The sequence below is a fragment of the Theobroma umbraticum genome, unplaced genomic scaffold (genome assembly GCF_002168275.2).
Source record: "Theobroma umbraticum cultivar Fairchild unplaced genomic scaffold, ASM216827v3 scaffold_31.0, whole genome shotgun sequence".
NCBI classification, from domain to species: Eukaryota; Viridiplantae; Streptophyta; class Magnoliopsida; order Malvales; family Malvaceae; genus Theobroma; species Theobroma umbraticum.
Window position 1 is genome coordinate 1,013,159 of NW_018397283.1, and position 24,409 is coordinate 1,037,567.

Below are 24,409 nucleotides of genomic sequence, written 5' to 3' on the forward strand. Positions count from 1 at the left end.
AATTGATTGTTAGCGATCAAGGACGTTTCGTTCTACTCTTTCTCAATATTTGTGTGTAAAGTAAATTGTAAAGAACAATTAGAAAGAAACAAAGAGTTGATTCTTTGTGCAAAAGTTAGAAAACAAATACAAGAATCGTTTTACTCTTTAGTCTACTCTCCCTCGCCTCCACGTACATTAGCTTTTCCAATAGCCCATCACTTAATTTGATTGCTAGTATCTGCAGGGGGACCTGGAGCACTCTTGGACGCTGGAAATGGCAATGAATTAGTTGGGAACAGTAGTAAGCTTCCTTGCTTTTGTTGTTGTTGCTGAGAATTCATGGATGAAGACTTTCCCAAGTAGCTTGATGCACACCCTACTTCGTTGTCTACAGCTGCGTGGTGCTGGGCTGTATTCAGAGGAAGTGACTCACCCCACTTCGCTTCATTTTCACTATGCTTGTCTAATATTGGCACACCACCTCCATTTCCAACGAAGGAGGTGAGGGCAGCCGCTAAGGCAGATCGAAAGCTTGGATTTGATGTAATCGCCTTGGTTGCAGCTGTTATTGTCTCTGATAAAGGCTGTTGATGAGGAGTCTGGCTGGTCATTTGCATGTATGATTGGTACAAGTGTTCTTGAGCTGGTTGCCTCCCTAGATTATTCAATGGCCCAAAAAAGCTATTTTTATGGTTAGAAAGTGACCCAAAGTTTAAGTGGCCAGTGTTCCAAGATGTTTGTGGGTTGTTAATGGCGCCTTCTAAAGAAGAAGATGGTGAAGAGGAGAAGTTGAGACATGTCGATGAGTATCTGGGTGCATTTGAAAGTCTAGTGAAATATGAGGAGTTGGCTGGTGCAGTAAGATCAAGAGTGATAGTGGGGTGCGAATTGGTAGTTGAGATTGAAGAGTTAGGGAAATAGTGTTGATATGGCCTTGAATTTTGGGAGAAGTTGAAGTTTAGACCATGGAGGTTAGCAGCAGAAGATGTGGAGTTGGGAGCAGAAACGGAGGTCCCGAGGCCCGGTTGTGAGCTTGATGATTGAGACTGCAGCATGGAAGCTGCTGCAGAAGTGGTGGAAGCCATGGCTGTTGCACTTAGGGGTAGAGGATGGTTGTGGTTCCCTTCATATGTTGTGATCAAGATGGACATATCCTCAGCACATCTTTGTACCTGGCGTTTGACAAAATTTAAGTTGAAGGAAACTGATTAGGAGGCTGATGATCACGTCATAACAATGAAATAAGTATTGAAATTTTATATCATGATAAAATTTGAATAAATTTTTTGTTTGTTGTTTGTAATTTGAATTATAAGTTTTATAACTATGAAATAATTTTTTACAATAAAATAATATTACAAGAAAAAAAAAATTCCTGCACTTATCATATCCCAATTTTTATCAACATATCCATAATTAAATTCGTTTTTTTAAAATTATATTAAAAAGATAAAATTTAAAATTTGACGTTTTATAATTTCAACGTGATTATCTCATCAATCTAAACAAGATTTTTTTAAAACAAAAAAAACAAAAAACGACAATAACATATATTTAACATTTACATTATGATCTTTTATTTCCAATTTCCATGATCAAAAAGGCTACATGCCAATGTCAAGTTGCTTTTAAGCTGTCACATATAGTAAGAATATTAACAGAAGGTTACAAGTCCATTTTCTTATGTAAAATGATGGCATTTGAAACTCCATGCATGCTATTTTCAGCGCTCAGATTTAAGTAGTCTAATTAAAAAAAATAATCATACTGATTGCTTGGGGATCAGGATTTTCAACTAAGGCAGACGGCTGATACCTGTTTCCTCACAGGACAAGTCGGTGAGACTGTGCAACGGTAGTATGCTCGGGGACATGGATTTCCTTTTGCTATTTTCTGTCCATATTTTCTCCACTGACACCCATCGTTCATCTGCATACACGGAATCCAAGAAAACACAATTTGGTAAAACAGCATTTTCCATGTTTTCATTGCTTTTAGCAATACAAAGTTTGTGCTATACCGTCGGGGTATCACATCTAGCTCTGACAGAAACTCTAGCTGCTTTCTTCAACTGCATTAGCTCTGCTGCATCTTCATCCCCACTTCTCACCGTCTTGAGAATCTTACTTGGTGGCCATATCTCAGTTGGTTCCTCTTCCTCCTGTTTCCCGAAGTTAGTTTCAGGGCTTGGGTTCTTCTCGGTTGAACCAGTGGGCTCAAATTTGCATTCCAAGCCAAGTGCAAGTCCTTCATTACCATTCGGTTTCTCATCTTCTTTGCCATTGGTACTCAGGTTGCTGCTCTTTTTCTCTTCTTTCTTAGACTCAGTACCCGAACTTCTCCCCAGGCTAAGGGAGACGAGATCAGGTTCTTCATTTCCTTGATAGCTTGGGGCTCTCTCGGTGGACTTCTTCGCTTCTTCTTCTTGCTGAAGAATGTCACAGAAACGCATATGCAAAGACTGGTATTCCTTCATGACTTGGGATAGTAACAGTTTTAACCTTCCATTCTCTTCTTTAACCTCTCCCATCTTGGCTTTGGCTGATTCCAGTTGATCCTCCTGCAGGAACACAAGTTATTGTGCTTCTCAACTATTAATTCACAATCATAAAGAATTATTAATGTTCCTTTACTTTAACTTTTGTACCATATTTACTATATGTAATAATATTTCTATGACTTAAACGAACTCAAATTTTTCTAAATGGTGTTATAATTAAAATAATAATAATAATAATTAATAAATTCTTTAATATCATTGATTATATAAAATTCTAATATAAATAATATAATTAATAGAGATTTTTGACACTTGTTTGTATGTCCATCCGCCCATGTTTATGACCTAGCAATACGTTGAGTTTGCCTCTGGACGGATCAACAACTATTCCTTTTTGTGTTTTTTTTATCTCTCTTTAATTTTCATAGTAATTAAGATAAAACTTTTGATTTTGATATATTTTGTTTAAAATATGAAATTCTTTTATAATATAGATGTTAAATGCCTTTTATCATTAAAAAAATAATAAAAAATAAATTTATAATATAAAATTGAGACATCCAGAAAAGAAAGATAATTGACAAAGAAAAAGAGGCCAGGGAGTAAATTATGTAGAATTACATACACAAATTTGAGCAACAAAGTTGATTTTTCATTTTTATTTTTGTAAGGATCAATGGCACAAAAAGAATAAAAGGAAACACTTGGTGGATTCAGGCTGGTATTCAAGAGAAGACGAGGAACACCATCCATCTATGAATATGACTTGGTAGGGGCGACTCATGCATGCTTGCTCAGGTCTACCACATGGCTTGGGTTTCAATCATGTGATCAAACAATGCTGCAGGCAGACAAATTGAGAAAATTTTTGCCCAAGCTTAATCTAATCTTGACCTGATGCATGCATGCTGAGATGATACGTAATCCATGAATGTGCATTAGGAATCAATCAGAGATGCAGTCATTGTTAAATTAAACAAATTGTTTTTTTTCCCCTATGGAATAAAAGAATAAGCATGATGATCGGCTAAGCAACTTGCTGACAGAGAAAAAAGAAAGATAAATCAATTTCCTGAATGAAGGTGCATGGAAGTGGTTGAGCATATATTAAATGTTCAACAAAATCCAGTATAAGATAAACCAATTTCTGTGTAGTTGCTTTATTTTATGAAGTTCTTAGGTCCCCTTTATACCTCCTTGATGATAGTTGAATCCTTTTTGCTTGGTGAAGGAGGCTTGGATCTGTCATCTTCTTGCTTGATTTCCCTTTGATGTTCTCCCTGCACACATTCACAATGGATTAATCTCCTTGCATGAATACTTAGTTATTAAGGAAAAAATTATGTATTTACATACATACAGAAGAAAGATTTGGTGTCAATTTTCGGATCATTTCAAATTCCGCAGAGTCAAACAATCTAAAAAGCCAGAAAAAGAATAGGAAATCTCCCATTAATTTTGAATTTGTACTGCCAAAACTATGAACAGAATACAAAACCCAGTACATATCTTAAAGCAAAAAGTTCTTTGATTGATTAAGAAATCAGGCTTAAAGATTGAGTTTCAGTTGAAAAAGCAAGACTATATTTTCCCCAGACAAGCTGTATTCAAGCATAGCTAGCTAGACAGCCACGAGCTCACCTCGTTGGTTTCTACAGAAACATGATCACCTTCTCCACCAGGGCTGCTGCTAGATTTGGTTCCCTTCTCTTCAACCACAACATTATTTCCAAGAGCAGACTTCTCCAAATTGTTCTCCATCAATTCTTCAATGGTTTCTTCAACTTTTCAATTCCAAAAATGTCAGAACAAGGGATATCTTATATAAGGAGGAGTAGCAGCCCCAGATTTTGACTCGACAAAAATCAGAAGACAAAATAAAATAATTCAAACCACGGTTCTTATCTTTCTGTCTTCTGCTACTCATTGAGAAATGTCAAACATGCTAGCTGCTTGATATCTTCTCTTGTACAATCCAAGAAGCAACTCTTCCTTTCATTTTCAGTACTTTTTTTATTGTTTTTTTAAATAAATCATTTTACTTGGTTTGATAAGAAATCTCTTATTATAAAGTCCGACTTTACGATAGTTATATCCGGGGTAAGTAATTTGGATTTAAAATTGTGAGATAAATAAAATTTTTAATGAAATTAATAAATTAAAGATGATTGTTATAAAAAAAATTATTTAATTTTTATAAAAAAAATATTTTCCCAATTTTATTTATGTCAAATTTTTGACATAACGAAGAAAATAGTATCAATTTGCTAATACAAATAAAATTTAATTTTGATTGAGAAGAAGAAAAACAATTGTTCAATTTTCAACGTTTCAATGTAAAAACAAAAACTTCGTACATGCGCTGCATAAAATGTCATGCGACCACCGAACTCGGCAGCCGTCATTTTGACTGTGGTGACCATGTGGGTCGCGATAACTGGGGCAAACGAAACCTTAAACGTTCTTGAGCTAGTAGCCAATCATGGACTGCCACGTCATTCAATGGTGCGAAAAATGCGCTCCCTAGCTATGGCTGGACCTGACCATATTGCAAATATCCACTCTGGATGTGCCTGGATGCAGCAGTTGACATATGGTACTAGCTAATTATTTTTAGGTTGAATTAGATAAATAAAACTAGGGTTGCCTCTTTTTCGGTGCAATTTTTGGTAGGTTTATGGTTCCTGCCCTAATTTAAAACAATCATTAAAATTAAGATTGATAAAAATAAATCAAGTTACTTACGGATTTAAAATATGATACACGATTTTTTATTTTTATTATATATGATGTATTCATCAATATTGAAATTAAAGCTTTATTTGATAGTTTCGTGTAGCGTTTAAAGTTCAAATAGTTGAATTTGAAATTAAAAAATCGAGATAGCTACTAGATAGATGTAGTCAAGTGTCAAACTTGAATTTTTTATATCAATGGAAATTATATATCCATTGAAGAAATAAAGTGAAGTTTGCAATTTCGTTAGGTTGAAAATTTTGAATGTGAAGAAGAAAAATTAAAATAAATGGAAGAATTAAGAAGAGAAAGATCTCGGATGTATCGTGAATTATTTAATTATGAAAAGTAATTATTTTCAATCTTATAAATCGTATGTATTTTTATTCTAAAATTTTAATCCAATAATTCAACATTAGAGTCATTGGGGCATTCCTCATCTTAATATATTTATCAAAAGAAAATGAATGTTTCTATTGAAAGGAAAAGAAACGACCGTCAAAGGTTGGACTTGTTCTCTATTAATTGTGATGTAAACCGACAACTAATAAGCCTTTCACAACGATATAGAATTATGAAAAAGAAAAATTCAACTAAATTGAATGTCCATGAAGCAATTATAAGGAGCATTACAACAAATCCACAATGGAATTCTGGCCGAAAATAAGTGACCAAATTCAACGTCAATGTTTTTATTATTATTATTATTATTTTAATTAAAAAATTTTTAAAAAATAAAAACAATGATGAGGATTCTAATGAATGGTGATGTTCATATATACACACACCCACATATATAGATCCGAGCTTATAAGTTAGGGTACATGTTCATATCTATGGAATTTATCAATCATCTAAGTAAATGATTCTGAAAGGTAATTTTATTATTATTTTATCTTTGTATTATTGATAGTTATAAAATGTCATGAGATAGATCTTGAATAGATAAACATGGGTTTTTACTACCTATATATCAAACATGTATTTTTTATTGAGAATGTAAACCTGTGATTTATAAACTTAAGTTTTGACCTATAACCTGTAAATCATAAATTCAATATTATTAAATTATCCCAAAAAACTTTATAAATATTATATAAATTTTTTTTGTGGAAAATAAATATTATATCATTTTTTTGTGAAAAATAATTTACTAAAATGTAGTCGGCAAGAAGGATGAGATAATTTTAGATAATTTTAATTTTAGATAATTTTTAATAGGGCTGAGAATGACTGCATTTAATATTATTGTGGAATTTTTTGTTAGTTTATATGTATATATATATATATTTAGTTGTTGATATATAATTGGTCTTGGCATTCTAAAACAACAAATAAATAATTAATTGTCTATCAATAGCTAATTAGATTAATTAATCAATATTTATTGTAGCTGTCCTCGTAAAAGACAAATAGAGAAAGGTTTAGTTTTTTGATTAATTTGTTCTGCCAAACCTATTCATTCCATGAAGGTAACATAGGTTATTAATTTGTCTTTAATGAAGAACCACTTGTGATATACATATATGGTGTAGCAAATTTGATCAAATATTTTGTGTCGGAAGAATGTCAATGATCTTATACCGAATTAATAGTATTTTTAAAAGCAGTTTTTAGATAGAATTAATTTTCATAATCAAATTAGTCTTTTCAAGGTGAAAAAAACCAATAAAAGAAGAATATGTTTTCTTATGTAATTCGATTAAAAATTTTGCAAATATCATATTCGTACCTAAATATTTTTATTTAGGTATAATTTGATAGTATTACACATATATAAATACTATTAGTTAGGTATATATATATTTATTTATTTATTATATTGAAGTAAACCTAAACCCACCTTGACCTCCTCTCGTGGATTTTTTTTTTATTTGAAAAACCTTCCATGAATTCCATCCATCTTTTGTAGTTCAAAAATTGAAAAAATAAAGACCCAAAAGGCTTATACAAAGGATTGGGTCATCCTTTCTGGTCATCTCTAGTTTTGATTCAACCCTGACTCTTCATTAGATAGTTAATTATTAATCTATATTTAATTCTAACATGTTGCATGTTTTATAAGCATTATTACCTCAAAGTCCAATTAAAACAAGAAATAGTATAATCTTTTTTTTTTCTTTTGGCTTGCAAAATCTAAGGGTTCAACTAGTCATAAAAAAAAGAAAGGAGACTGGTGTTGACAGCTCAATCAGCATATAATATATATGAAGGTCTACATGCATTTAAAAAGTAATCATATACTCAAATCTCAATCAAAATGCAAGAGAAAAATTAATTAAACAACAAATCAAGTTGTGATTATAATAAAAATGAAGTCAATGGATGCTGATTCAAGTACTTGAAACTAGTAAATTTTTTTTTTCTCTCTTATGCTTTCCTTTTAATTAGAATGACCTCAACCAATGTATATAAAATTATAATTTTAATATATATTCCAACTTGATGAACATCATCGGATCATTTTTAGCTGTCATCGATTGTTTTATTTTCGTGTAAGTTTTAGCTTTATTCTTGATGTAGAAACTTTCCAAAAGTTTACTTTTTGTATATGATAAAGGAAAATGCTAAGTTGAAGAGTTTGATTTCGATGTCGAAAGACGTTATATAACTTTGATTTTGAAAATAAATAAATAAATAAATCAAGATATCATTAAAATTTTAGTGTGAAATAATAATTACTTTAATCTTTAAGTTTAATTAATTAAATTTTCATTACATATTTCGAGAATCCAATTAGGATTCACGATATTATTATTTTATTGAGTATATGAAAGTTTATTAATTAGATCTTGAATTAAATTTTAATTAAGTTTTAATCATCGGAAAGTCTTATATGTGTATTGAGTATGAAGAGTTTCTTATTATTTAATTTTTAGTATATAAGGTAACCCTCTTCCATCTTATAATATAAATTGGGTAACTAATCTGCAATTAAAAATAAATACTATATGAAAATGTGTGATACTTCATAGAAGAATTAAACTAATGTAATATAACTATTTGTTGACATCGGACAAAAAGGAAATCAAGATTTTTGTTTATTGGTCCACCTAAGTCATTATGTATAAGGAAGTCTATTTGGTCTATTTGGTTATTGCAATCTCAAGACGTTTTTATGGATCAATAATTGAAAACAATATCTTTAGTCAATTTGTTAGATCGTCATGCTTAAGCCAAAACAGCAAATTAAAGTAGATTGATTAAAGTATTATATAGCTAATGTTTTTACTAACTACACAGTTAGCAGAACATAAAAAAAAAAACCCAAAAAACATCTCCTAAACAAACTGGAAAAATACCTAAAAATATGGTTTTTATTTGTTGATTGATTTGTTTGCTTCGTAATTCTACAAAAAGAATTAAAGGATTAATATTTAATTTAATAATAAGTGTATATTCTGTTAGGATTTGGTACATTTATCATATGAACATAAATCGATGTTAGGCATTTTTTACCTTGTTATTTTTATTAAAAAAAATTGTCACAAGCTAAATTTATCTTGTAAATATGGAATTTATAAATGGTTCAAACCTTGAGATTGTGTCAAGGGAAAATTTGAATTTCATACGCAATTTAAGTGAAAAGATACCTTCATTTGACATTCTTAATCCAAGAGTTGAAAATAATCTTAATACATGTAATCTAACGACCTTCAAACAAACTCCACAAGCATTTCACTAAGAAAGTTTGTACAAAACCTTTATTTTTTTTTTTAAAAAAAAAACTTTTACCTTTTTCTCATAACTGTCCCAAATCTTACAATTGAATACGTTTAACCTCATTTGACCAATCTAGTTGAGTTGTTGGTTCTATACCATCAATGTAGAAAAGTCATGCTTGAAGCAATTAATGCCACTATTCAAGCGGTTCGTCTAATACAAAATCTAATGACGGATGGCTATTTTCTTGTCTTCCCACAAAGAAACTTGCTAGTAGCTAGAGAAGAAAGAATCAGCGGTAAGGCCGAGAGTTGTGGTGGTGGTCGGGAAGGGTTAAGGCCAAGACAAGGGTCGCAGTGTAGTCTTCATGAACAAAATTTTTAAAGTACTTATCCTTGCACAAAGGAGGGAATGAAAATGGTGGTAATGCTGGTGGGAGAGAGGGAGTAAATGTCGCTGGTAATGTTTGTGAGGGAGGGGAAGTAAATTTTGAAGGGCTTAAGGAAATTGATTTGGATGAATTTCCCTATAAGGTTAGTGGTGGGACAAGTAGCTGAGATAATGTGCATGGTGCTAATACTATAAGGGGGAAGGGAAGGGAAGTAAATGTCGATGGTAATGATGGTGTTAGAGGGGTGGGTTGGAGTATGAAAATTTAGACTTGTATTAAAAAATGTCCTAAAGGGGTGAGTCCATCTAGCCAGTGGGTTTTCTAAGATTGGTGTGGCTAACCCTGCAAGTCAGAAGAAAAAAAAAACTATTAGGCATAGGAACCCTCCATATACTACGACCTGTTTATATTTAGTTCAATATTGAAAGTCTAAACTGAAGAAGAACCCAAGATTTTCTACTCTTACCACTAGACATTTTAGGCCTTGCATTGTGACATCAAATAGTTTTTGATTCTTTAAAGAATTGAGGATCTTTGTTGATGAAAATTTGAGTGAAAGCATTAGAGTTAACATGAGGGAACAACCCTCTTTTAGGTGAAAGTCTAGTTTCATGCATACAACATTTTTGCTTTTAAGTTGATAAACACTTTTTCTCTTTTTTTTCCTAATAATCTAAAATGAAAAAAAAAGTTTATGAATTCTCTGTTTTTTCATTGACTCATTGCTTCTTTGAGGAAAGTGTTTTTGTTTTTGTACCTATAAAGAAAAAAATACAAAGAAAAAATGTTAAGGAAAATATGGTTTATGAGAATAGTAATGGACAACCCTATAAAGGCATGATGAGAAATATATTCATTCCATTCCTGCCTCCCTTCCCCCATGTCTCTTTCTTCTTTTGATATTGACAACAATTATCAGTCTATCACGACAAGAAGTAACTTTGTCAGATTTGTATGGAGCTTGAATGACTAAATAGAGCAAACCAAAACTTATAACTTATCACCCACTATACTCAATCACCTAAGCTCTCTCTTTTGGTTTTTCATATTTCAATAACATAACTCATGAAAATACACGTTCATTCTTTACCAAATTAAGTATTTAATGGTTGAGAATTGTGTTTTCAAGTATTTACTATTTTGCTATTTAATTTTTTTATTATTCAATTTATGAATTAAACCATGAAATAATTTTATTCATAAAGAGTTTATTAAATAGAATTGTGAAAATGAATTTATTTATTTATTTTTAAAAAAAGAGGGTTGACTCAACCCAACCCATAAGCTGACAAGGAATGGATTGGGTTGAGATTTTGAATCTATGTAAAAAAATGAATTGACCCGACTTAATCTATATTTTCTCAACTCATAGTATTTTGGATTAGATTACACCGAGTCAGCCTATATTGACACCTCTAGTCCCTATCATATTCCTCATCACCTAACAATTGCCTCACTAGCATTACCTCCCCTTCCTCACCCGCAACAACGCGATTCTTTCCTTCATTGTCATCATTCTCCTCCTCAGGGTCACCAACATTACGGCCACCTTCTTCAGCAGCGTTAACTCCTTCCTCACCCGCAATAGCACCATTCTCTCCCTTAAGGTTACTAGCATCACCTCCACCTTCGTCAGCAACATTAGTTTGCATTTGGAGAATTGCTAGTTTTTTCTTTTAATATCTTCCAAATCGTTTATTAATTTTCCCCTAATCCATAGGATTGATTAGAGATAATCTGAGGAAAAAATGTACTAATGGAAAAGAAGTAATGAGAAGAGATTTGCTCTGAAATGGAGCATTCTCATTTCAGAATTTAAACTGCAAAACATGATCATTATTATTGAAACAGACAGAAGCACCAAGTCAATCCATTATTCTGCAAACCAATTCTGGATTTGCTAATTAACTTGCTATTGTTCTAGGTAAAGGAGATCCCTTGACGAATGCTCGGAATAGAGTGAGGCCTGGCGAGGGAGAAGTATATGGGACTTCATGTGCCGCACCCCGAACTGTAGCAAACGTCAAAAACGTTACATTTTTTCCTTCCTTTGCTTGACCAAACGATTGAGTCCACCCACCAACCTGAACGTAATGTTTGAAGAAACTTCATTAAGACTAGGAATCAGAAATCAAATACGGGGAATGGAATTGGAAACAGATCATGATTACCTGCATGTTGTCAAACCAGGGAGCGTAGTTCACAAAGTTCCCAAAGTTCCCAAATGGCACAAGTTTCATATCTTTCGCAAGCATGTTAGCAATTATCCTTGTTTGTGTTAGTGGGATTTTTGCATCTTGATCTCCACTGCAGTGAATTAGCTCAAATTTTTTCAGTGGATTATAGGGGCGAATGGAGCTTGGAAGTGACTCATTGAGGTGATGACTTACTTGTACAGGAGGATTGGAATACCACTTCTGAGAAGATTCAACAGAAGAGGTATGATATTGGTTTCTAGATTTTTTCTTTCATAGACAAGATCAGTCCTGCAACAGAAACAGTATGTTCAGTATGAGCAGGTCAAAATGTATATGATATAGTTTGTTCAGGAAAAGAGAGAGAGACCCTGTACAGAATTCCCAACGATAAGGAAGGTGAGTTGTGTTTGCATGAAGTGCTTCTTGGACTTCGGGTTTGTTGAGGTATTTATGTATCCTATCTTCGATACATGGATCACCGGGAATAACTGATCTCATCGGAAGCTGCCAGAACAATCAAAGACAGTAGCTAACAGGCTAGAAAGAACCCGGACATTTGGACATTTGCATCATTTATATTTTACTGGGATGGCTTAGGAAAAAAGCACCACTCACCTCTGCATGTAATGTATCGAAATTTCCCAGATAAACAGTCTGCCCAAACAGACTTGTTGATGTGCAAATAGGCAAAGTCACATCTCCGTATTGAGTATACCAACCTATTTCCGCTCTTTGTTTGTGGTTCACATCAGTGCATTCTTTGGACAAATTATGATGAAGGGACTCTTTGGCATCCCTCGGGCAACTGCAGACTGTCTTTCTCAGCATGAGCATTTCATCCGAAATGAGTCCATGTGACCAGAAAAACTCAGTGTTATCAATACTAATCTCCCAATCTAGAAGAGGATTCCCCAACTGCAGGAATAAGGAAAAGCGAAAGAAATGTTGAAAATTGATAGAGCTGAAAGATAACTGATAGCTAGGTAACATGAAGCTGAAAACAGGATGGAAGCAATCAGAGATTAACTGCAACTGCTTTGAGCCTGATTGGTTTGCCATTGGAATGTTTATTGTAATCCAGCACTAAGGCAGCAAGCTGTGGTATGTAGTGACCTGCATTTGTAATTGTGCAGGTAACGGAAAATAATAATGCTTTGCAGAAATATTTTCCAAACAAGATAATTCAATTCAAATCAAATGATTACCATTGGCATCAGAATGTTAAATGCCCTTTGTTTGACTGCCAGGAGACAAGCAAAAGTGCAGAACAGAAACAGGGTAAAGAAAGGCAAAAAACAGAAGTTGCCATAAATGAAAATTTACCTGCATAGCTCTCCCCGGTAAGGTACAAATCCGAGTTTCTATATTGCGGGAATTCCTTGAACCAATTAACAAGAAATTGCAGATTCTCCTCAGCTGGAAAAGGCTTAAAAAATCAGTGGTTTGAGTTGAACACTTCACCAATGTGCCTGATCACATGTTAAACAAAATGTATCTACCTGTAAAAGTATCATTAACATCTATGTAATCTGAGCTGGTATTTGAGTATGAAAATCCAACTCCAATTGGACTTTCAACATACAACATGTTTGATTCTGTTCGTTCAGAAAGTCAAAATCAGTTTAGATTTCCATCTTATGATGTACGTGAATATATACCAAAGCTTTACCCAAATTCCATGAATATTGATTCTTGACCAAGTAACCATCTTCCCCTGGCTGGAAAGGACCATGTTCCATGAACGCGCCATAGCCAAGAGATGAACAGCCAGGGCCTAATTCAAACCCCAGAAAAACAATGTGCAAACAGACACGAGTAAGCTAAGCTGCAACTACATTCAAGACTAAAGTTCAAAACACTGACAAAACTTGAACATAGATTCATACCTCCATTTAGCCATAATGTTAAAGGATGTAACAGTGGATCAGCGGCATCCACTTCCACGAAGTAGTAGAATAAAGCTCGACCATGCTTAGCATCAGTGACAATGTAACCAGAGTATTGCTTGAAACCAACATTGGCAGGTTGATTCGGGAGTCTTGTTATCAGCTCAGCAGAAGCCCTGGAAGAGAAAAACAAGCAAGAAATAGCAGTGAAGTAAACTAACAACTGCATCTTTTTTTCCAGATAAAGAAGAATTGAAGTAGCAAAATCAAAGTGCGAGTAGCTTCTAGGATGGATCATGTAACGTACTTATATGGTCCAATGATGAACGTAGCTTTCGCTTTTTCCATAAAAACCAAAAAGCTCCTGCTCAGGGTCGAAATTCTTCATCACATGTGTAGGCCCATAGCAAACACTTGCAGTCAAAAAAGCAAATTGAAAGGGAATCAAAGGAGGGATGAAGCATTGGTACCAGGTTCACAGTACAGATTTGGTTCTACATTACGTTGGATTTGTTTTGATTTGTTGATTGATTGATTGACATGGAAGAAAAAGAGATGAAATTACAAAGACAAAATGTTGGGTCGAACTTTATGAAAAGCAGTGAAAATTTGAAGGATTCAACCAAATTTCTGTACTTCTTATCAATGACTCTGAAGATTAATTTGTCAGAATATGTAAATATCATTGGAGTGGGCAATTTTGATGCCTATTTCACTATCAGTCAACAAGTTTGATCGAGTATTTGTTAGAAAAACGAGGAAGTTTAAGTGGTGGAAGTGGCCAAATTGTACTTTATTTGGTGAATAATTGATAGTTTTGTCGATCTATATTATATATATTTTGTCGATAATTGATTGACTGAAATGATTATAACTTACCATAAACATCACTTTTTTATTTTAAAAATGCTACTGTTTTTGTTTATAAACCCAAATTACATGAAAATTTAGTCGAAAATTCTATTATTTCTCAGTTATGGCTCTTTCTCAGTTATGAAAATTTCCAAATCCTGCCAAGACTTTTCACCATATTTGATCAAGTACAACAAGAGAAAGAAGATAACAAAGCTAAAATTGTAATTCGAAAGAAATGGAGCTTTCTTCTACTCATTTTTTGTTTTCTTTTCTGATGGACTTCTCCCCACACCGGTTAAACTGCAAACGAAAATCATAATTAAAACACAACAGCAAATCCAAGTTATTAATCCTCATACTCTATTTTTTCGTTTCCGGTGGAATTCTAGGCAGAGGAGATCCTCTAAGAAATGCCCGGAATAGGGTGAGAGCTTGTGAAGGTGAAGTGTATGGGACCTCATGTGCTGCACCTCTGACTGTAGCAAATGTTAAATATGTTACATTTTTCCCTTTCCTTGCTTGGCCAAATGACTGAGTCCACCCACCAACCTGAATTTAGACAGAATAGATCAGCAGCAGACATGATTTGACAATTGATGTGAAGTTATATGCAACACTTTTATTGTGGAATTGCAAATGCATACCTGCATCTTATCATACCAAGGAGCATAACTCCCAAATGGTACAAGCTTCAATTCTTCTGCAAGCATATTCGCAATTATCCTTGTTTGTGTTAATGGGATTTTTGAATCTTGATCCCCGCTGCAGTGAAGTAGCAGAGGCTTTCTGTCAATTAAGGAAACAATGAAGCTTGGAAGAACACTATTGAGTTGTAGAATTACTCACTTGAAAAGGAGAATTGGTATGCTTCTCCTGAGAAGCTTTGACAGAAGAGGTATGATGTTGATTTCTAGACTCTCTCTTTGATAGACAAGGTGCCTGTAACAGACAAAAGTTTGATTTAATTTGTTTGCATATTAACATGAGTTAAGAACTAGTTAAATAGGCATAGTAGAAGCAGTTTTGACAGAAGGGGTATGATATTAATTCCAAGATTCTGTGTTTGATAGTCAAGATCCCTGTAACGGAAACAGGTTTGTTTAATTTGTTTGCATACTTGCAAAAACCTTGAGTTAAGAACTAGTTAAATAGGCACATCAGATTTGCCAATTGAGAGAAAGAGATCAGACCCTCCACAGAATTCCCAATCTGAAGGGAGGTGAGTGGTGTTTGCATGAAGTGCTTCTTGTACTTTAGGCATGTTAAGATATTGATATATCCTATCTCCAAGACATGGATCACCGGCAACAGCTGATCTTATAGCAAGCTGCAAGAACAATCAAAGACTATTGCTAGTTAGAAAGAACCTGTACATTTTGCATGACATATTTACAGAGATTCACTTGCATCGCCTCAGCAGTAATGCTGTTTCTTACCTTAGCATGTAACATATTGAGAGCTCCCTGATAAACGGTCTGCCCAAGTACAGTTGGTGACAGGCAAATAGGCAAAATCAGGTCTCCGGGGTCAGTAAATGAACCCATTTCTTCTTGCTCCTGGTTCAGGACATCGATACATTGTTTGGACAGGTTACGATGAAGGGACTCTTTAAGCCTTCTTGATTCATTACATACAGTCTTTCTCAGAATCAGCATTTCATCTGAAATGACTCCATGTGACCACAGAAATTCAGCATTGTTGACACTAATTTCCAGATCTAAAAGAGGATTTCCCAACTGCAGAAGATCAAAAAAGTAAAGTTGAAAATTGCTAAAGCTCAAATGCAAAGCTAAAACATGAATAGCATATTAGTAGCAATGAAAGATTAACTGCAATGGCTTTAAGCTTGATGGGTCTGCCACTGAAACGTTTATTGTAATTCAGGATTAAGGCTGCCAGCTGAGGAATATAGTGGCCTACATTTGTGTAGAAAAAAGATTAGATTATGTCCACAATCTTGATGCCAGGCCAAGGTAGTAACTCCATTCAAATAAGATTAATTTAATCAGTAAGCACAGAGGTGAAAATGAAACCTGACCCGCATAGCTTTCCCCAGAAAGATACAAATCCGAGTCTCTATATTGTGGGAATTTTTTGAACCAATTAAGAATGAATATCAGATTCTCCTCAGCTGAAAACACTCATTGTCAGTGCTCTGAGTTTAACAATTAACAATGTGGGTGATGACATTTTAGCATTAATCACATCTACCTGTTATGGTATCATTCACTCCGAGGTAATCCGAGCTTGTATTTGAGTAAGAAAATCCAACGCCAATCGGACTTTCGAGATACAACATGTTTGATTCTGTTCAAAGAGAAATATCAGATCCATGGAGTAACTTAATTTCACCGTTAGATTTCCATGTTACTGAACAAATACTAAAGCATTACCCAAATTCCATGAATATTTATTCTTGATCAAGTGTCCATTTTCCCCTGGCTGGAAAGGACCATGCTCTGAAAATGCACCAAAGCCCAGAGATGAACAACCGGGGCCTGAAAAGAAAACAATAATCAAACAGACAGAAGTTAAGCCAAGCAGAAACACCCTGGTGGAATTCAACCGCAAACAGCAACACCAAACTAGGCTGTAGATTCTTACCTCCGTTAAGCCACAATGTCAAGGGATGTAATCCTGGGTTGGCGGAATCGACTTCCACAAAGTAGTAGAATAAAGCTCGGCCATGTTTCGGTTCAGTAACGATGTAACCAGAGTATTGCTTGAAAGTAACATTGGCAGGTTGACCTGGGAGACCTTTTATCAGCTCAGCAGAAGCGTTGCAAAAGAAGAAGAAGAAGCAAGAAATAACAGGAAAAGCAAGGAGAAACGTCATACTGCTCCACATGGAGAAGAGAAGAGTTTGGGTCCCCAGAAAGTTTTCTGAAAAGTTAAATTTAGAGTCCCACAATGCAAGTTGCTTTGAAATATCCAAGAAATAATTAAGAATTCAATCCATTCAAAAGCAAAGAACCGGGAATTCATAATCTCCAGTCTGCGTACGCCAAAGTTGTTTATCAGATAAGTAGGACCATAGCAGAATAGCAGATTGGTTGAAGACAAAAATGTAAGTCAGAAAAGAATCTAGAAAATTGCCTTATGATGGGAATCACGAGAGGATGGGTGATCCTTCCTTGTAAGCATGGCCGTCCCACCCAATGTCTCATCTGGCTGTAATACTTTTCATTGGTTTGACTTTTATTCCCTTTATTAGTATCCCATTAGGGAAAAAAAATGAACTCTGTTATCTGCTAAGTCTCGCTCTCCTCGCGAAGGATTTGGACAGTAGTAAACTCAATCGTGGGCAATTGGACAAATCAAAAGCAGTTTATATGCTGATCTGATGAGTGCCTGGGTTTCAGTTTCTCGTTCTGAACATGCAACAAGCTGCATGAAGCCTTCTCAAACCTTTTTAACTTCCACCGAAGCAATAACTATTTTATTCTCATAAACTAATATTTTATTTTATTGTTATGTATTTTCCATTGATTTTTAAAGAGAATTAATTGACCTTTGTTCATCCCACTTTCAATGCCATCAGGCTTGGTAATCCTATAATGATGTATGATCATGCAGAACTGTGATTCTTACTACAAGTGAACCAAAATGATATATCAACTTTGATGACATAAGAATCATTCATCACAAGTTTCATATGTTATGATTCCATCACAAACAAGCAGTAATAAATAAAGCATCAGCTTAAACGTTTGAGAAATAAACTATTAACTAATCTTTACTACTTTTTAAATTGCATTTAAATTTTAATTTTAGAAGGAAATTAATATTTTGTTGAGTACTCAAAATCACAATATTAAGTGTGATGATTGGTAAATTATTTTGTCATTAAAGTATTTAATGAGTTTATTTTGGTTTTGATACATATATTAAAAAATTAATGAAAGTTTTTGTTTCTTTTTATAAATGGTTTATGAAATAATCTCATTAAAAATAATATCAAGTTTAATAAAAAAAGGGAAAATTTCAAATGATAATGATTTTAATAATGATATTTATAAAAATAACTTTATAAAATATTGATTTTGTTCATAAAAGGATAATTCAAACTTAATTTTTATAAAAAAGTAAATTAATATATTTATTATGAAATCAAATAATTAAGTAAGAAAATATTTATATTTATTTCTTAACATCATAAATCTTTTATATTTAAACATTTGACTTATTAATAAGTAGATGTATCATCTACTCAAAGATTTGTAATTTTCAAAAAAAATTTTGTTTAATTTAGTTTTTAAAAATTTCAATTGTATTTTGTTTAATCTCTATATTATATATATTTTTTCTATTTAGTCATTATGATGTAGCTTAGATTTTTTTTTTATTGATCTCTCACGTTAATATTGTCACGTGATCATATAAGTGCCGCATAGTATTACAACATTAGCATGTCATAGTGATTTAACATTACCACATTAGTAAAATCTGCCACATTAGCATTAATGTAATTACCTCTAATAGTAATTAGACAGCATGAAAGGAAGGGATTAAATTGTTCAAATTTCTAAAACCAAAAGACTAAATTAATCAGATCTTGAATTCAATGACTAAATTGACCCAAAAACATAAGTATAGAGACTATTTAAATACGTTGACTATTTTTTTTCTCGTCCTGAACATTGTGCAATTTAATTGACCTTTATGTTCATATTTCAAGTTTTTTTTTAATAACATAATTTATGTTTTTAAATTCCAGCTGTTAATTAAGATGCACAATTAAGTATGTAAGATTAAAGAATCCTATAATCAAATTCAAATAAAATTTGAAAAGTAAAACTATTATCAGTAATGGTCATAGGGTAAATTATTCGAATTCAATTATAAATAACAATTTTTAATATTAAATTTTAATTTTATATAATTAATACAATATGTATTAAAATTTATCAATGGTTTTAAATCTGATTTCAAATTTTAATTTGTTTTTTCATAAGCTATATATAATTTATTAATTTAATTTTCATTAATAATATACATAAAATTTGTTTTATTTCGAATTCAGATAATTAAACTTTTATCAGGATTTGATAGGGTACACGCTGCCATACATACGCCCACGGTCGAACATATTTTTTTGAAACAGGCCCTCTGCCAGTCCGTTGGCTTGGTCTTAAACAAAGCTATAAAAAGCCCAATCCCAATGGCCCAACACACATCCACTAATCAAAAACGCCGCCGTCCCTTCTCCGTGTAAGGCGGTTTGGTGGCTGCTTAATACGGCGTCGTTTACTAACTAGAAACACAGTGAAAATGAAACTTTTATTTCCGCATTCAGCTAGACCACCGTGATCTGGTGTTTCTATCTCCCCTTTACCCCCCCTTAAAATTGCTGTCTCAGCCAAACTCTCTTTGGTATTCTATCAACAAACACCGCCATGGCTATGCAAACCGGAGTGGGCTTGTCTAAGATCTTGATCCTAGCCGGCGCAGGCACTGCTACAAACTCACTTTCTTACTTCATTCCTTCTCTGTATGCTCTTTTCTTATCTTTGATTTCAATTTTGACTTTTTTCGTGTCGTAATTCTCTTCAGGTTACACCGGTACGATCCTCCTCAAGAACGGAAAACTATCGGATATAATAGGTGAATTGCAGGTTAGTTTTAACCGTTTCGTTTATTTCAAATTGTTCGTTTTCTCGCCGTCTTCTCGATGGAATTTGGATCCTTTCGAAGTTTTGTTTTCTTGACTAGGTTTGTTTCTGGCCTTTAACTGTCTATTTTTTTTAATTGTCCTTTTTTTTTTGTTTGTCTTGTTCTGATTTGGCAGTCACTGGTGAAGGGACTGGAAAATTCTGGGGAGCAATCGGATGATTCAGATGCCCTTCTGGCTCAGGTCATTATAATAAAGATGAGCTTAGTTTTCGAACTTTTTGGTTGTAATTTTGATTGTTTTGCATTAATTTATAGGTCCGTCGCTTATCAACTGAGATTAGACAACTGGCCTCAGCACGGCAGATACATGTTTTGAATGGGGATTCCGGCGGTATTTTTTTATTATATTTGTTTAGATGGTAGTTTGCTTAGATGCGTTAAAATAGAAAAAATATGTGAAACCTGTTTGTATTAGCGATATTACATGAAGCATTTTATGAATAGTTGTGCTTCACTTGTTTGTTTTTCCTGATTTAGCAGGTAAGTTAACCTCTCTTGTAGTCCCAGCCGCTACGTTGGGGGTATTGAGTTATGGTTACATGTGGTGGAAGGTATGCTAGTTAGATATTGGCATCTTTTCATGAATTATTGATATGGGGTTTCTTTTTCAGAATCTAGTGCTTAGGTAGAATTTACTATCTTTTTTGTACAGAATAAAATCACCCCAATGCCTGCCTGCCCCTTTTGATTTATTTGCATCCAAATTTTTAATGCCTTTTGAGGGAAACAAAACTGATACTTTTTCTGCAACTTTCTCTCATTCTCTTCATCCTTGCTGACTGCTTGTTATTTGACTGATTGGGTCTTTTTCTTTTTTGTTTCCCTTATCTAATTATTAGGGCATTTCATTCTCTGATCTTTTCTGGGTAACAAAACGAAGTATGGCAATTGCTGTGGAGAACTTGACAAAACATCTGGATTCTGTATCAGATGCTCTCTCTGTAAGTTTATGTTCTTTTGATTGCAATTTCTTAGCATAGTAACAAACCCAAATTATGTTGCATGTTACAATATTTTGTTTATTTTTAATTTAAAAATGAATTGTCTGGTATAAGTTATTGTGTTTCATATTCTTGGAAATTTTTTCTTTCATTAACTAAGTAAAAGTATTCATTTTTATTTACTCCTCCAGTGCTCATTTTTAGGTTCACTGAAGTTATTATTTGATGAAGTGTTGTGTGTTAAATTAGTATAGTCAGGCAATTTGTGCTTGTTTGCACCTGTTTTGGTGCTAAAGTGTCCATAAGAAGTATGCATCTTCCAATATGAGTAGATTTAATTAATTTTGAGATCACTTTTTACATTAATATGGCACACTAAGAAATATGCATACAGCCTATGATTACTTAACAAATTTTATGTGGGCAGGCTGCAAAGAAGCATTTGACACAACGTATTCAGAATCTGGATGACAAAATGGAAACACAGAAGGAAATCTCAAAGAGCATTCAAGAAAGTGTAAGTGAACATGTTTTTCCTTTTTTTTATCTGACCTTTGAGGATTGCATACCTACACGACCTTTTTCAAAAAGGCCCACTTCCCTATCAACCTTCCCTCTTGTTTCTTCTTGCATTTCTTATGATTTTTAGTTCTAAGAAAGAAGCGAAGAGGGTACAACATGCTCCAACATGATTGTTTCAAATGCTTCCATTTGTGGAGATTAATTAGCTATGATTTTGAAGACAATAAGTAGGTTCAAAAGTTTTATTTGAAACATTTGAAACTTGATGTTAGACTATCAAGCTTACGATGCATTTTGTTGCTTTTTGATTCTGGGCATTGGATTGATGTACTAGGTTGTGGGGTCATTGGAGAACCAATTAGATTGATCAATGAATTAATCTTTACCATCTCTAATGTTGTTCATATTTGTGAAACAGGTAGAAGAGGCTCGTTTGAATCTTTCTAACATTGAGTATGATTTGGATGCACTGCAGAGAATGATATCTGGTTTGGTGAGGATTTTTTTTTTATTCTCTAATAATTGTTGCACGTCTTGAGAAGTGGTTGTTATATGGTGCCACAGTGATTGTGCATCTCTTCTTTCTATCTTTCATCTTTTCCCACTTCAGAAGCCGTTAAACTTATTACTGAAGTCAACTGCTTTTTCCAGAAACATAAAAGAGGAGCATTTTTTATTCTTCTTTTCCATGTCTCTTTCTTGTTCTTGTAAGAGTAAAATTAAAATGCCATACAGGCCTTAAGAATACTTCAGGGTCATATCTATCTATACATGTGTATCTGATTTGTTTTGCTTCTGTGATAATTTTTTACAACTTTGCCCACTTGCAGGATGGAAAAATAGGGTCATTGGAATATAAGCAGGTAAATAGTTTTTAACCTTTTCTTGTACTTTGCAATATAGAAGTCGAATGTGTGATTCTGGGTGGGAAATTGCATCTAAATGTAGGTTTTAACTCTTAAATTTGCCATATTTGACTAATATTTTTGAATTATGTATTTCTCTGTTGCCCACTTTCCCTGTGATTGTTGCAAGGTCTGGTAGTGGTACTGCTGAGAATGAATATAATATTTAGTTTCTTGCACATCTTGTAGTAATTTTTTTCACCTTTGCTGTATCTTTATTGATTCTATTCAACAGAATTTACCTAAACAGTTTTTTTCTGGCAGGATCTTGCCACTGCTGGTGTGTGGTACCTTTGCAACGTGGTTGGTGGCAAGAAAACAAAAATGCCTGAAGCTCTACAGGTACTAGTGGGAAGATGACTCTTTAGTTTGTTTTCACCTGTTGAGTTTACAATGTAATAATATATTGATTCTGTCATATTTAATCATATTTAAAAAGGAAAAAGGATAAAAAATGGGGGGTGGGGAGCAGATTGTTTTTGTCTTTTCTCTGTCCATATGGATCACTTCTTATTAACCTGGTGGTAATCCTGCTAGTGTGTAGAAGATTATATGATGCATTTTTCTGCACACCAGGCGTTCCTTCTCTGAAAATTTTTTCATGACCATAATCTAAGTGGCTGATTTGACATTTTCTTGCAGGACCAACTTAAACTTTCTGGGAAATCTCGTAATTTACTCACAAATTCAGGAACTCCGACTCCAAAGGTATCTTTCTGTATCTATAGAGAAAGTTTAAAAATAAGCAAGTACACATGCACGTATGCATTATAGTTAAATCTGCTCTTGTCAGATGAAGGGGATTGACCAGGTATCAATGTTAGTTGGATGTGCTAGCATAAAGTTTCATGGATCAACCCAATTCATGTTGTTTATTATGCCTTAAAAATTTCAATTTAGACCCTTTGTTTGGTTAAACTAAGGACTTCATGGAATTTAAAATGTTGATAATGTCTAAATTTGACATGTGGTTTGTTTCAGGGTCTGAAAGACTTTGCAGATATTTTTCCTGGAAGTGTGAATAATTCAGGAACAGATGCTATCGTGCAAGATGGTATTGATAATTTGGATGAAGAGCCAAGAACCCTGCAGAGGTTTGTTTCATAATTTTGGATATCCTTAAGGTTTGCTTTATTCATTTCATCTAAGTTGAACCTAGTTTGTGAAGTAGGGAACATTTTTGGAGGGCAATGTTCTTATACTAGAGACCAAAGAAAAAACGTAATGCTATGTTATTCTTAAGCAATCATATGCCTGAGGTTAGCGGTCATTTGAAAAAAGCCGGTAATGTAGCTTTCAGTACCGATCGTTTAACACAATTTGATATTTGCAGGAGCATTTCAGCAAGATGATGATCACACGTTCACGATAATCATTTTCAGTGTGGCAGTTGAGAGCATTTACCAGTAGCATAATTTCACGTACAGAAAATTTAGAGTAAACCAAAGTACAAAGGATTAACTTTCTATTGGTTATTTTACCCGTTTGTGATGTACTTATAACAGCAGTTGATTCTGTTGTATCCTCATAAGTTTGGCAAATATGATATCTGTTCATCCTTTTGTTTCCTTTTCTCCCATTTTTAATATTTGGAATTATGTAATAAAAATTATAAAAATTAGATTTTTTGTTTTTGCATATTATTCTTTATTCTCAAGACAAAGCCGAACAAAAAGGAAAAAAAATGTATTTTTAAAGGCAATTATACAAAAACATTACATGATAACAAGTTATGTAATGGTCTTGTTTATTTCTATGATATTGTGCACTTTTAAAGATGCTATTCAGCATGAGATGGATGCAAAACAAGTAATGGTTGATTTCCATCATACATGAGCCTGTTCATGAGTTAGTCATTAAAAATCAAGGTCGATTTTAATTACACATTTAATATTCAAACTATAATTAAATACATGAATTGATATCAAATTGTGTATGAATATTGCTTTCAATTGTTAACACCGTTAATCATGTCCAAAGTTTTTAAAAAATGAATATTTGTACAAATTTTAGGTGAATGCCATGTGGCATTTCACAATTGGTTTGGTAATTATTTCTCCATATTTATCAGCAGACTGAAACCTGCCATCATCTTGGAAGGCAATGAAACTTGAATTGCTAAACTATGTTATGCACAAAGCATAGTTAATTTGAACT

General features: G+C 33.4%; 4 protein-coding genes across 8 annotated transcripts; 1 reads left to right on the forward strand and 3 right to left on the reverse strand.

Moving 5' to 3' along the window:
* Positions 1–54: 54 nt before the first annotated feature.
* On the reverse strand, positions 55–4,333 carry LOC110428184 (WRKY transcription factor 72A-like). Of its 2 annotated transcripts, XM_021443929.2 has the most exons (6): positions 4,124–4,264; positions 3,843–3,900; positions 3,676–3,762; positions 2,003–2,542; positions 1,798–1,911; positions 55–1,154 (listed from the first exon to the last, which is right to left on the reverse strand). In XM_021443929.2, exons 2-6 carry the CDS (start codon positions 3,873–3,875, stop codon positions 198–200), a joined length of 1,731 nt encoding a protein of 576 aa, XP_021299604.1. In that variant the 5' UTR covers positions 3,876–3,900; positions 4,124–4,264; the 3' UTR covers positions 55–197. The 2 variants fall into 2 exon arrangements, with proteins under 2 accessions (XP_021299604.1, XP_021299602.1); XM_021443927.2 differs by lacking the exon at positions 3,843–3,900 and having other exon boundaries at positions 4,124–4,333.
* A 6,682-nt stretch (positions 4,334–11,015) lies between these two features.
* LOC110428294 (serine carboxypeptidase-like 46) lies at positions 11,016–13,883 on the reverse strand. 2 transcript variants are annotated; one of them, XM_021444096.2, is made up of 11 exons: positions 13,664–13,883; positions 13,357–13,532; positions 13,140–13,244; positions 12,970–13,065; positions 12,794–12,886; positions 12,498–12,583; positions 12,086–12,385; positions 11,838–11,974; positions 11,663–11,758; positions 11,444–11,579; positions 11,016–11,356 (listed from the first exon to the last, which is right to left on the reverse strand). In XM_021444096.2, the coding sequence occupies exons 1-11, from the start codon at positions 13,702–13,704 to the stop codon at positions 11,177–11,179; spliced, it is 1,446 nt and encodes a 481-aa protein (XP_021299771.1). In that variant the 5' UTR covers positions 13,705–13,883; the 3' UTR covers positions 11,016–11,176. The 2 variants fall into 2 exon arrangements, with proteins under 2 accessions (XP_021299771.1, XP_021299770.1); XM_021444095.2 differs by lacking the exon at positions 13,664–13,883 and having other exon boundaries at positions 13,357–13,629.
* Positions 13,884–14,338: 455 nt separating this feature from the next.
* LOC110428293 (serine carboxypeptidase-like 45) lies at positions 14,339–17,205 on the reverse strand. Of its 2 annotated transcripts, XM_021444094.2 has the most exons (11): positions 17,050–17,205; positions 16,816–16,959; positions 16,605–16,709; positions 16,423–16,518; positions 16,250–16,342; positions 16,042–16,127; positions 15,648–15,947; positions 15,402–15,538; positions 15,058–15,150; positions 14,856–14,973; positions 14,339–14,760 (listed from the first exon to the last, which is right to left on the reverse strand). In XM_021444094.2, exons 1-11 carry the CDS (start codon positions 17,057–17,059, stop codon positions 14,572–14,574), a joined length of 1,371 nt encoding a protein of 456 aa, XP_021299769.1. In that variant the 5' UTR covers positions 17,060–17,205; the 3' UTR covers positions 14,339–14,571. The 2 variants fall into 2 exon arrangements, with proteins under 2 accessions (XP_021299769.1, XP_021299768.1); XM_021444093.2 differs by having other exon boundaries at positions 14,341–14,760; positions 16,816–17,202.
* Positions 17,206–19,503: 2,298 nt separating this feature from the next.
* LOC110428260 (uncharacterized) lies at positions 19,504–23,825 on the forward strand. 2 transcript variants are annotated; one of them, XM_021444042.2, is made up of 13 exons: positions 19,504–19,662; positions 19,765–19,826; positions 20,000–20,065; positions 20,140–20,215; positions 20,365–20,435; positions 20,724–20,825; positions 21,253–21,342; positions 21,766–21,840; positions 22,178–22,210; positions 22,517–22,594; positions 22,895–22,960; positions 23,234–23,346; positions 23,586–23,825. In XM_021444042.2, exons 1-13 carry the CDS (start codon positions 19,608–19,610, stop codon positions 23,602–23,604), a joined length of 906 nt encoding a protein of 301 aa, XP_021299717.1. In that variant the 5' UTR covers positions 19,504–19,607; the 3' UTR covers positions 23,605–23,825. The 2 variants fall into 2 exon arrangements, with proteins under 2 accessions (XP_021299717.1, XP_089641739.1); XM_089785613.1 differs by lacking the exon at positions 23,586–23,825 and having other exon boundaries at positions 23,234–23,374.
* The last annotated feature ends 584 nt before the right edge of the window (positions 23,826–24,409 follow it).

Coding starts and splice junctions, on each gene's coding strand:
- LOC110428294 (XM_021444095.2), bottom strand. CDS start 13,585: ATGCAGTTGTTAGTTTACTTCACTGCTATTTCTTGCTTGTTTTTCTCT. Junction 12,584..12,793: donor TACCGGGGAGAGCTATGCAG/GTAAATTTTCAT, acceptor TTACAAATGCAG/GTCACTACATACCACAGCTT. Junction 11,357..11,443: donor CCTGGTTTGACAACATGCAG/GTAATCATGATC, acceptor CATTACGTTCAG/GTTGGTGGGTGGACTCAATC.
- LOC110428293 (XM_021444093.2), bottom strand. CDS start 17,059: ATGTGGAGCAGTATGACGTTTCTCCTTGCTTTTCCTGTTATTTCTTGC. Junction 16,343..16,422: donor AGTGAATGATACCATAACAG/GTAGATGTGATT, acceptor GAGTGTTTTCAG/CTGAGGAGAATCTGATATTC. Junction 15,539..15,647: donor TCAATATGTTACATGCTAAG/GTAAGAAACAGC, acceptor TTGTTCTTGCAG/CTTGCTATAAGATCAGCTGT.
- LOC110428184 (XM_021443927.2), bottom strand. CDS start 4,243: ATGGAGAACAATTTGGAGAAGTCTGCTCTTGGAAATAATGTTGTGGTT. Junction 2,543..3,675: donor ATTCAACTATCATCAAGGAG/GTATAAAGGGGA, acceptor GTGTTCCTGCAG/GAGGATCAACTGGAATCAGC. Junction 1,155..1,797: donor CTTGTCCTGTGAGGAAACAG/GTATCAGCCGTC, acceptor GTCAAACGCCAG/GTACAAAGATGTGCTGAGGA.
- LOC110428260 (XM_021444042.2), top strand. CDS start 19,608: ATGGCTATGCAAACCGGAGTGGGCTTGTCTAAGATCTTGATCCTAGCC. Junction 19,827..19,999: donor ATATAATAGGTGAATTGCAG/GTTAGTTTTAAC, acceptor CTGATTTGGCAG/TCACTGGTGAAGGGACTGGA. Junction 21,343..21,765: donor CAAAGAGCATTCAAGAAAGT/GTAAGTGAACAT, acceptor TTTGTGAAACAG/GTAGAAGAGGCTCGTTTGAA.